The 12,638-nt window shown below is 37.8% G+C and overlaps 1 protein-coding gene across 1 annotated transcript; it reads right to left on the reverse strand.

Moving 5' to 3' along the window:
- Window positions 1-1,100: 1,100 nt before the first annotated feature.
- LOC122840981 (spindlin-1-like) lies at window positions 1,101-6,794 on the reverse strand. The gene is made up of 5 exons (XM_044133832.1): window positions 6,613-6,794; window positions 6,004-6,045; window positions 4,146-4,405; window positions 3,539-3,772; window positions 1,101-2,276 (listed from the first exon to the last, which is right to left on the reverse strand). Exons 2-5 carry the CDS (start codon window positions 6,021-6,023, stop codon window positions 2,071-2,073), a joined length of 720 nt encoding a protein of 239 aa, XP_043989767.1. The 5' UTR covers window positions 6,024-6,045; window positions 6,613-6,794; the 3' UTR covers window positions 1,101-2,070.
- Between the last annotated feature and the right edge of the window lie 5,844 nt (window positions 6,795-12,638).

Here is a 12,638-nt window from a genome sequence, read left to right on the forward strand (position 1 = left end):
TCATCTCTGTGTAAAAGAAAGCTTTTTCACTTTATGTTGGACAACGTAAACAATGGCTCGACGTTAGTTTTTAAAAATGTGCAATTTATGATAGAGTGTACACAGTAATTAGTTGAGGACTTGAAAATCTCAGAATAGTTTATTGACATTGGTGCATCCTATAGTCAAAAACATGAGGAAGCGGCATGGACTTAAAATTTTATCGCAAAATGTTGTGGGATTATTGTAACGACGATAAAGATTATGATAAAATATTATTCATTACTTATTTCAGGTATCTGTATGGCTGTGACTGCATGACAGCAATTATGGCACCGCAAGCACAAACATTGTTGAAAAATATTCCAGTTTGAAATTGGGCTTCTTTGGGATGCTTTGACTTCAAAGTGTGATTTCCTTCAGTAAACTACTCACATTAACCACATTTAATCATATTTTCAAATTTACTGATACTTACTGACGCTCTGGTGGAACAAACAGTTGAGAAAAGAGCAAAAGGAATATTTCTGATCACACCGTTTGTATTTTTAAATTTACCATCAATTTATCAAAAACAAAAACATCAAAATTCTTATATTTTTAACAATAAATAATAAATGGTACTATAAATGCCCACCCCTAGTGAAAAAGTGCACCTATTTCTGTAATTTAATTCAAAACATGAATATTGTGTGCTTTCTGGATTCTTTAGGGACAAAGTGACGTACAGCTGAATCGCATGCAAACACACACTATAAAAAAAAACATATATAAAGTGGTAATAGATCATTCTACCAACACAAATTTCTACTTACTGTGTTTGAATTTTATGTCATCAAAACAATCTTGCAGATTATTCTGCAGTCTGAGGGACGTCATGGAATCGTCACTAATAACCTGAGCTAAAGCCTCAGCAAGCCCAGAGTTGCAGAAAATAAAGAAGACATTTTAAAGTAGGTACTCCTAGCTAACCTAAAGGAGGTTAACACGAATGTTAACTTTAACTGTACATTTTAAGTGTACTTTCACAGGGATTCACTCACCGTCGTACAATTAAACACCCACATGAAATAACTAAACATCCATCCATACCAGAAACATTCATCAATAAACACAATAGGTTTTAAATCACGTGTTTATGTTCTTAAAAATGTTTAATTATATTTACAGAACAAAAACATAGTCAGGATCACATTGAGTAGTATTTCTTTTCTTTTTTTTGGCAAATAATAAAGATGCAAGTTAAAAATACTAAGCAATGTAAGTAGCCAAATTCAACTAGATAGTGTGCAGCACAAACAGTTTGAAACAGCCCCACATGAACACCAGTAATTTTGATACAAGATCATAGTGTAGAAAACATATGGTTTACATGATGAAACTAAACAGAAATATGATACATAATTTTTACTTTTTCTTTTTTTTTAAAGATCACACTGTTTTCTATTCACAATGTGAGACACAGTCTCATGAATGCCGTCACACTTCAACAAAAAAATAAAATAAAAAATGGAGTTCACCGGGATGGAGAAAACAAGCACAGTAGTTAAATGAATATTACTCCAATATTGAACAAACTGAGGCTGACTCAGTGCCATAAAGCACGGCCGAGTTCTCGTTTTGGTACCAGCAGCAAGGCAAAGGTGCACCACGTGAAAATAAATAAGTGAAATGTAATCAAAAGTGAAGCACAGATGGGTAAGCAGGAAAATAAACTTCTCTTTGATTGACTGAAACTGGAGTTTTGGAGTAGAAATAAAGACGTTCGATTTAACTAAAACACATGTCTGACTCCACAGGTCTCAGACATGACTTATTTACATTGAAAAATACGTAAGTAATATATTAAGTTAAACTTGAAAATTAATAGTAATAATAATAATAATAACAAAGTAAGCAATGTTTAAAGCAAGAATAAAGCAAGCAGGGAAAGGAGAAGAAGAGTCTTGGGTCTTTTGAAGTTGGACCTTTCTCCTCCTGCTGCAGAAAAAAACCAACAAAAAAAAACGTCCATCTTTAACACTTGAACAGGTAACGACGGGCGAGAGCGAGCAAAAGCCATGAGCACCGGCTGAAACGCGGACACAGTTTTTAGGTGGTCTTCACCAGGTCGTAGACATGAATGTGGACGTCGTCGTCGTATTTGATGTAATAAACGGTGGGCTTCGCCGGGACCTGGTAGATGACCAGCCCCGTTCTCTTCAGGCCGTTATCTGTCACATACTCCACCTGTTTACCCACAAGGCTCTCTGGCTCCTCACCTGGCTTCCTGTCTGCCGGCAGCAGGTGTTTGTTCTCTGGAAGACCAAACATAAGCAGATGGGTTAAAAAAAAAAATTAAAAAAAAAAAAAAAAAAAACCCCGTCAGACCAGTACAACTGAAACATGCAGTTTAGAGCAGTTTTCTACATTTGTGAAGTGTGTACCAACACAAAGTAGCACAAAATTGCAAAGTGGAGAGAAAGCTGTTTTCTTTTTTTATATATAAAAAATAAATAAATAAATAAAATAAAAACCTGACAATGCTAACTTGCGTTTGGATGTAAAATACCTTTGAAAAAAAGCAACACATTTTGCTGCTTATACAACTACACGTCCTTTGGTGAAAGTCTCTACCAGCTTCGCTCATCAAGACAGAAGCTCTCCACCCAGTTCTCTGCAAAGTAGCTCAAACTCAGCTGAATGAATGATGAGTATCTGCTCAAACAAATGTTTAACTTTTGCCCTAAATTCCTTAAGCTTTGGACTTTGACTTGGCAATTCTGACATAAATATGCTTTGATCTAAACCATTTTATTATCTGGTTGTGTGTTTAGCCCATCTTTTATTTTTTTTTTTAGTTTTGCTGCCCCTAACTGGTTTCCTTCCAGAATTGCCCAATGTGTGTCTTCCTATCAACTCTCAACAGCCTCCATTTCTCTGCTAAAGAAGAGCACAGCATGACGCTGCCATCACCATGTTTCACTGAGGATGTTGTGTTCAGGGTTTGTTTCAGTCGACGCAAAATTATCTTCATTTAGAGCTGAAAGTTTGATTTTATTCTCATCTGACCGAAGCACCTTCTTACATGTGACTGTCTGATCTCTACCTGGTTTCAGGCAAACTTTCTTTCTTTTAGATATTTTTTTTATTAGTAAATGACTCCAAAGCACTTTATACTAGTCAGTCATTCACCAATTAAGCAAGAATTACCACAGATCTCTTGGTTGTTATTTTATTTAACACTTTCCTTGTGTAGCTTTGTAGGAAAAACTAAAACCCAGCAAAAAGTAATTTTTCTTCCAAGTCACAATTACGTTTAACTTTGTGTTGCTGTGCCACATTAAATTCTTAAAAAAAACAAACTGTGGTTGAAAAATTAAAGTAATATGAAAAAGAACATAAGAAATAATTCTAAGCGAAAAATGCGCCAAACATGAACATGACGACAACAAAACAAAGCAGTAAAGGGATATTTTTTTGACTCAGACTATTTAAATGCATTCTTTTCCCTGAACTCTAAACTGTAACAAAATATCCTAAAACATTCAGTGCGGTACCAGAGAGCTCTTTACTGCACCTGACTCCGGCAGGACACGGAGATCTCCGTCTTTGTAGTCGTCCCACAGCTGGTACATGTACAGCACCGGGTCCTTCTCGTAGGTGATGTAATACCAGTGGGTCATGATGGGGGCTCGGGACAGAACCATGCCCCGCCACTCGTTTTTCTCCCCGTCCTCCTTCTCGAACAGATGCTCCACCGCTCGACCCACAAGCTCCTCGGCCCCAGGAGGCACCTTGATCTTATTGTTTACTGCGACAGAGAGAAGTCACTTTAATGAGCCTGAACAGCTTTGTAGATCCAAAATAAATAATCGCTGCATAAAAATACCAACATCAGTTCAATAGATTGAAAATTGCTTCATATTAGCTAATGTCAGATTTAAAAATTTTAAAAGCCGAGTTGAAATTGCTTCCCATCTTAGAAAAGTGAGAAGCTAAGTTGACGTTCACTATACAGTTTACCTGTCCGACACAGACGACAGGGTTTTCTAAGTCGGTCAGCATCAAATGATACATTTTTTGCAAACAGACGTAAAAAATAACAAAGGTAGATAGGTTTACAGTTACATTAATGCTTCCAATATAAAACTAAAAGATTCAGACTTGAACTACAACAGGCTCACCGACTTTCTCTGCCAAAACCTGCAGGTTGGACACCCGGTTGTCTTTGAAGAGCTCGATGCCGTAAATGCAGTCAAATCCATCGTATTTGACCATGTAGAGGGAGTTGTTGACAGTGAGGCGCTCCAGGACTGTGCCTTTCCATTTGGTCACGTTGCCCTTTTCCCTCCAAGTGTGCTGGATCCTGCGGCCCAAGAGGTTATCCGGGTCCGGGCTCGAGGTCGACGCTGAGCTTTCACTCAGCTCTCCACTGCTACGCTTCCTTTAATCACAACAGAACACATCTTTGTTTTAGGAAGTCAATTTAGGGAAACTTGACTTTTAATGGACTGTTGTTGCAGAATCAACAGATCCAAATGCTTTTATGCATAAAATCACACGAAAGGCACAGATTGAATCCACTTTAAACTTAGATTAAGGGTTTACGGTTTGTCTTTTTTAAAGAGTAATACAGATCAAATTTAGTTTGATTTTCTTGACTAAGGTCAGTTTGTTCTTTTTTGTCCTTGAAGTGTTGATTTCACATGCCTGTTATATACCATGACTGCAAAAAGAAGAGGAAGTTAACCTAGTTTTGCTATTGACAGAAATAACAATGTGTACGCAAAAAAAAAAAAAAAAAAAAAAACAGAGCAAAATAAGTCAGTTTCAATCATGAACATGTCAAATATTCATAAAAAGCTGCAAACAATTTGTTCGTGTTGCATGCAATGCCTCGGGGTTTTCTCTCACTGCTAACCAGCCTCATGCTACATCATGTATGTGGTAAGATTTTATGCAGAAGTAAAGTCATTCTTGAGGAATCAGTTTCCATTACAGCACACTGAAATAGATAATCATGCTACTGCTCATGTGTGTCTGTATGGATTAATAGAAAACATAGATTCATAAAAATAAGTTGTCTATCCAGCTCCTGAAAAAAAAAAAAAACATCATATGCTAAAAATCGACTGATTTTATCAATCAGCTAAAGTATCCAGCACAAGATCCTGATTCTGTACAAAATTGGAAATAATTTTTATTTTTTGAACTGTCATTTTTGCTTTGATAAGGAATTTATTCATGAAAAAAAAAAGTTTTATTTCAAGGCAAAATATTAACCATAGCTGTTTTTTTCTTTACTTATTATTACTCCTATTATTTTAACATTATACATTTATTTTTCTTTTTATCAACTTATTTCATCATCATTTTTGCACAGCACTTTGGTGCAGATTTAAACCTGTTTTTAAAGTGCTTTGTAAATAAATTTGACATTTTAATGACAAAATAAAATGCTACATTAAAGAACGTAAGTCTTTTCTTATTGAAACACTGTCACTTTTAACTCAAATTCCTTCTCCCTGCTGAAAAATTAAGGAAACATGAATCAAAGATGGGTTTTTTGAACATTTCACAATAATATGTAAATTTTGTGATTTCTGATCTTGTGTTTTCACTATAACTTGACATTCATAAATTACCACCCACACAGGACAAACAATCACGCACAGAAACATTCAACATTCCTAAGCCCAACTTATTACGCCAATTATCCTGGCAGTCATGCTTTTGGACTTTGGGAGGGAGTACCCAGAGAGAACCCATGGACATACGGAGAACATGAAAACCCCTAGCAGAAATACCTCTGGCTGAGATTTGAACCTAAAACCAGCTTGCTTGAAAACTGTTCCACACAGTGTCCCACATTACCTCGGATTATTTACATTTTCTCATATTGGCCTTACAGAATTAAATTATTTGTTTTGACAGGCAAGTCTTGCAAATTTGCATAACATCCTAATTAAGCTGTCAAATATTGTCAGTCATTTGAAAAGACATATTTTTATGATAAGGCGGAATTGCTTGAGTTTAGCCTACCTGCCACGTTTCTTTGACATGTTTCCATAAATTCACACGGCCCTGTAAAACAATAACTAGGTTAGTTCAAAAATAAGTTCGGGAAATAATTCAAGCTCATAAAGTCACTGAGGAGAAAACCGCATTCAAAGTATTTAAAGTGATCAAGGTAAGCCCAGCAGTTCAAGCTTAATCACCCGCAGATATGCAAAATATCAGAGGAACCCGAGAACCGGATGTAAACAAGCCAGCCGTAGCAAACCACAGAGCTAACTACCTTGGTTTGAAGCTAACTACAGGTTACATATTTATGCTGCTAACCATATGGCTATTAAATAACTTAGCACAGTGCTGCTAAATAAACATAACCGTGGTCATTCAAAATATAAACCCACAGCATGTTCAACATTTAATAAGTCAGGCGACTAAAGCCCAGAGAGCATTTGCGTCGCCACTTCCTGTAAAATACAAAATATTTTACAGAAAGTGGTTTCTACATTTCTGCACATAAGCTAGCCGAACAAAAGGAAATGCATCGCCATGTACGCGCTGATTTTGCACCACTGCGACAGCGACTACAACAACATGGAAACAAGAACCAGACAAAATACATGAGCTGACAGCCTTTACCAGGACGACGGGTCAAATGTTCAAGAGCCGTCAGGAGAAGTCGTTTGTCCTGCCCGATCAATAATTTCACATGTGATTTGTCTTTGCTGAGCGGATTCCTCCACCTAACGTAGCCTACACGGAAGCGACAATGTATTAGGAACTACAATTACCAGGAGGCTTCTGCAGCTCGCAAAGCACTCTGGGAATGCTAGTTAGGCGAAATTAGACATGATTTTTATCTTCTGCAGCATCCATATTAAGTCTCCACTTGTACTTAATAATTTATCTTTTGCAAAGGCCACATTTTTTTACAAGCTGGTTAAGCCTCTTTGGTCCGGCCTTAATCTTCAGCACCCTCTCTGTTTGCACGCTGCATAAAAAATAAACATTTTTGTTCACATCATATCTGCAAACTCTGATGATCATCATCTAAAATGACCAAAATTATTTATATTTGCTAAATTCCAAAAAAACTAAAATAAATCAAAGCCCTACGCACATTTTCTTTTTTATTTAGTAGAATCACCTGACTTAGATCAAACTTTTCTGGGTATTCTTTTACAATAGTTTACTGGAACTTTGGTCCATTCCTCCTCACATTTTCCATAGTACTGAGATCAGGGCATTATGATGGCAGCTCTGAAATATGTTTCAAATCTATTTTGAAACAGATTTTTCCATTTGCTGAAGGCATCCTGAGAGTCATTTTGTTTTGGAAAAGCTATTTGCATCTGAGCTGAAGCGCTAGCATTTTGCATCAGTATTTCCAAACTTTTTTTTCCTCATGATGCCAACTGTTTTGTGAACCGCACCAAGTCCCTCCAATAGCAAAACAATCTTAAAACAGGATGCTGCCACCTTCCTGCTTCGAGATTTTCAGTCTGAGTGTCATGCATCTTCAGGCATTGTGTTTGAGCCCTTGTCTTGGAATACATCTAATTAACTCTAAATGAACCTTTCAGAAGTTAACAAAGCCATAAAGTCGTCATCAAAGCTTTCATAAGTTACTTATTTGTGCTTATTTAGCAAATAAACTTCAGAATGTGAAGAAAAAGCTTTTGAAAATCTAAAGAAAAAAATCTCTTTATTGTTTTAAATTATAAATTGACCAAAAAGGAGAAGTTTAGTATGATTTATGGGTTACGTCCTCCATCCATCCATTTTCTGTTCACCCTTGTCCCTAATGGGGTCGGGAGGGTTGCTGGTTCCTCTCCAGCTTACGTTCCGGGCGAGAGGCGGGTTCACCCTGGACAGGTCGCCAGTCTGTCGCAGGGCAACACAGAGACATACAGGACAAACAGCCATTCACACACACACACTCACACCTAGGGAGAATTTAGAGAGAACAATTAACCTGACAGTCATGTTTGTGGACTGTGGGAGGAAGCCGGAAAACCCGGAGAGAACCCACGCATGCACAGGAAGAACATGCAGACTCCATGCAGAAAGAACCCGGGCCGGGAATTTAACCCAGGACCTTCTTGCTGCAAGGCAACAGCTCTACCAACTGCACCACTGTGTTACGTCCTTTTTGATCAAAAAAGCGAAACAAAAATGTACTGTAATAATATTTTGTCATACATCCTGAGAAATTACATTATTTAATCAAAACTGCTGTACAAGAATTTTATCACCAATATTTTTTTAGATGAGCTGCTTTCATGAGTCATAAATGTTGTTTTGGTTACTGAAATATAGACTTCATCCACAAGATGTCACACTAAACACAGAATCTCTGCTCCTGCCGCTGCTAACACACTGAGATCATAAACCAGGGTGGACAGTCAATGATCAAGTACCCTGGGATCCACTTGACAGGCTATTTTAGGAGGAGAGATTTTGGGGTCTGTCATCCGAACAGAGAAAAACCAACAGACCATCAATCTTCTTTTTAACTCTTATTGCAACTCAGTATATAATATCTACAGGTTGTGTTTGCTTTCTTATTTCTTATGCATTGTTTATTGGTTTATTTAACTAATATGTTTGCTACTGTGGCATTTGTTTCTGTCAGTTTATTTGGTTTCACTTTAAATACCTGGACTAATGAAAAACTGTTCATTTTTCTAAATATTAAGGTTCACAGCAATAATGAGAAACAAGAGGAGCACAGAAATTAGAAATGTTTGATCACTTATTTGAATCCAACAATCAAAAACATGATTATGCTTGGAGATATAGATTTTTTTTTGCCATATTGTGGGTCAGAAAGAGATTTCCTGATGTAAATGAAAGAGATGCAAGGATGGGAGTCATTCTTGCCATGATGTTAACATAACTAATGTAATTTCTTCTTTGGATCATGATTTGACCTGGAGATGGCTTCTCTAAATGAGTTCATCGAGTTTTGGGACCTTTTGAGTAATTTGCAGACATCGGACCTTTACACTCTATAAAAGATGATTTAATTTTATTTTATGGTGTGGACCCCAGGAAGAATAGTTTCTTCTCTGCTGGAGAGTAATGGGGATCCTTAGATAAACAAGCTCCAATCTCCTGTTTCTTTCATTTTATCATCTGTGACATTGCAGGTTACGCACCAGGCCTGAAATGAATGAATGAATGAAATTAGAGATCTGGGTTTGAACTGTGTGGCTGCACCAGGTTCAAAGTCATTTCTGAGAGACAGTTTCTGAGGCGTGTCAACGTTGGAGCACTGAAAAGCTCAGGGCATTTTGTGAAGAAGTCAGTGTTGCATTGACACAAAGCTGTCTGGTGTCCAAGGTTGCGTCCTCTTTTCCTTCCTGTTGTCACAGCAACAGAAAAACCTCGATGCTGGGAAATTGGGCCGTCTTCTTTCAATTTTTGTTTTACTATTGCCCCTCATTATAGTATCTGTTTAATCAGAGGATATTCATCTGCTATCATAATTTTATTTGGTCACAGTAGCACTCTGCCTTTTACTTCTTGAAGTCATAACGGATGTTCTGCTTTTACATGCACCCCCAAGAATGCAAAGCCCTGTGTTTACTTGTCTGGATGACTGACATTTTCTGGAGCTTGCAGGTTTCTGTGTTGCTCTGCCATCAGAGGAGGGGGAGCCCTCAGCGGGCCTCTCTCCTGGAAACCCATGAGAACACCAACTCCAAAAATAGAGGAACCCTCTCCTCTCCTTCAGTCTCCGCTGTTCTTCTGTGTGTACAAGATCTATGCATTGCTTCACGGGATGAAGGACACAGTGATTATCTGCCCACTCACTCATTGAGACTAAACATATATTGCTGGGAGATTAAAGAGCACAACTAAGATTGACTCTTTGGAACCAACATTGCTAGCAATAATTCCAAAAGAGGAAACATCACAAGTGGATGCTGTATTGAAATGTCTCGAGAGCTGAACTGTGATCACGCCGGTTTGTATATTTAAGAAATCCTGTAGATGTTGAACGAGAGGTGAGCAGATTGTGTGCTGTATCTGGGTTTTTGTTTTTTCTGTGTGTGGCAAGTGTACCTTTCCTCTTAGTGAATGAAAAGCAAACCATCTTGAGCCAAATCACCACAAATGACCCTAATTCTCCATCTTAAGTACACTTTGACTTTGAAGATAATGAATTATGACAGACTGCAAGATCTGTGCATGCTAAACTACCCATGTTCATGTTTGTAATGAGCTGAAAAAGCCTGTTTGTGCTTTGGTTTTCTTCAGATCAGAGTCGATTCTCTCTTATAGAGCAGGCTGTTTCCCCATTTATGGGAAACTTCCTCATTCAGCAGAAAGAACAGGCGTCTAGTTGCCAAACGTTGTAAATAGTGGTGAGAATTGGTCAGAAAAAAAATCAATGTTGAAAGACTACAGTGCAATTAAAACAAAAGCTTAAAGACAAACGTTAGAGAAGGTTTGTTTAGTTATAGGAAAAACTCTAAACAAAACTTTAAATTAGCTCTAGATTTAACTGGAACCGTGTGTGAGGATGATTTCAGATTGTTTCTAAGAGACAAACACTAATTGAACAGCAGGTGCAATGTTAGCAGAACACAACATTTTTAAACATCATTGTTATTGTTTCAGGGAGAAAATAACATAACAGTTGGGAATATATAAACTGGGAGCTTAAAATAAATCACAACATTTTGTTGTACGTATTGGAATAACGGGGAAATGTAATTATTCAAGTATTGCAACTCCTTTCCAGTATTTTTAGCTAACCGTATATCCCCACAAACACTAATAACACTCTTAAAAAAAGACACACCTATTTTGAAATATACTTTTTGGGACACTAGTTGCAAAAAGACATGTGATTGTTATCCCAAAACCACCGACTGTAATCGCATGAATCATATATTTATTGAAGCTCTCATGGAACCAAGAGTGGGAAAAGTAGTAATCTCCACAATACTGTCACAAGATGGAGGTTTTATTATGCTGGCAGCTGCTCAGTCAAAGAAGGAAGGAAAGCTGGAAGGGAGGAAGGAAGAAAGGGAGGAAGGGATTTTGTATATTTATTCCTTGTGTCTAGTTTGTCTTTGTTACAGTTAGTCATTTTCCTTGTTCCCATGTTTACTCGCCTCCTTGTGGCAACCTCTCTCTCTCTCGTCACACCTGCAGCCTGTTAGCCAATCGGCCCGGTCTATTGTTCCAGCATTCACTCTCTCAATATTTAACCTTCTTTCCTTGCTGGTTCCTTCCTTTACAACCTGCTGTTTTCTCGCAGCCCGTTCCTGTGTTCCTATGTTTTTATAAGTTTATCTTTTCCATCGTTTTTTAAGTATCAAATCAACTCTCAGATCACGTTACTTCTCTGCTGTTTCAGGCTGAAATACTGGGATATATTCAGGACAGAAGTGGGCAATTAAATAATGACGGCTTTTGCAAAGTATGAATTAAGTGCTGCAGAAATAACTGCATGATTACTAATTGTTCTTTCCAGCAGCTAAGGGTAACATCTGCTATCCTGCACTTAACTGTAGCACTGAATGATTCAGTCTAATTACATTCATTCAGTGTGATAATACGTAAATCCTCATATTAATTGGGTTTTAGGTTTGTGAAGCTCTTACTGTCAGAGAGAATTGACCCTAAGAAAGGGTCAAGGTACATCTGGCTCCATTTGCACACACCTCTAATTAACACCACCTCTTTAACATGAATACACACTTCTGTGTCTGTGCATGTGACATAGGAGCTTTTGACTCCAATCAAGTCAAGCACACCAAACGAACAAAAATAACGCAATGTGGGATTTACCTCTGACCACCAGCAGCAGGCAGGGTGGGTGAACTAGAGGCTGCAGACATGCATAGAGCAACACAATTTTGTTTCCATAAAAAACAAAAGAAAACACTAAAAAAAATGTGGCAAATGCAAAGACACCAAAATTGCTTCTTACAAAGCAAAGTTCATAAAATTGACAAAACAGAAAGATAGATAATTAAGTCCTGTATGAAAAACCATAAGCAGGAAGAGACCTGAGACTGGGGCAGAGGAGCATTTTCAGCAAGATAAAGTCTCCAGTTATACAACCATAGCTGCAATGAAGTTGTATTAATCAAAGTATTGAAAGTGTTTTTAATAGGAAAAACGTAATGGAAAATCGAGCCCTTTCCGAAGCCCTCCAAAAGGCATTCATGGCATTAAGAGATTGAATGAAAATGTTTTATTTGTATTGGAAAAGTCAAAGCATGCAGAAACGTGCCTCAGTTATTAGTAAGATTTGACCCAGAAGAATGCACTTTACCCTGAGGTGATAAACATCGTGTTTTGCACAGACCTTGTTTGAAATTGATTAGAATAAATTTGGAAGAAAAACTCTTTGCGTTACTTTTTGCAGCCTCTCCAGTGGGCTTCAGGACTCTCATGGACTCACTGGCTGTCTTCCTGCCCACACTTTGTCTCCCTAGCTCAGTCCTTTAATCTCCACATAAACCCACTCTGACTTCATAGCCCTGACTCATACTGTATCACATCCGACTCTTCTCTCCTGAATGGTTTCCTTTCCTGTTATGCAGACAGCAGAGGGTGCTGCACCTTCAATTGCTTTCTGATGTTGCTTGCTGATGCCATGGGAGCTCTGCTGACGCTTGTTTGTGTGCTCAGGTGTATAG

This window comes from Gambusia affinis, linkage group LG12 (genome assembly GCF_019740435.1).
Source record: "Gambusia affinis linkage group LG12, SWU_Gaff_1.0, whole genome shotgun sequence".
Taxonomy (NCBI): Eukaryota; Metazoa; Chordata; class Actinopteri; order Cyprinodontiformes; family Poeciliidae; genus Gambusia; species Gambusia affinis.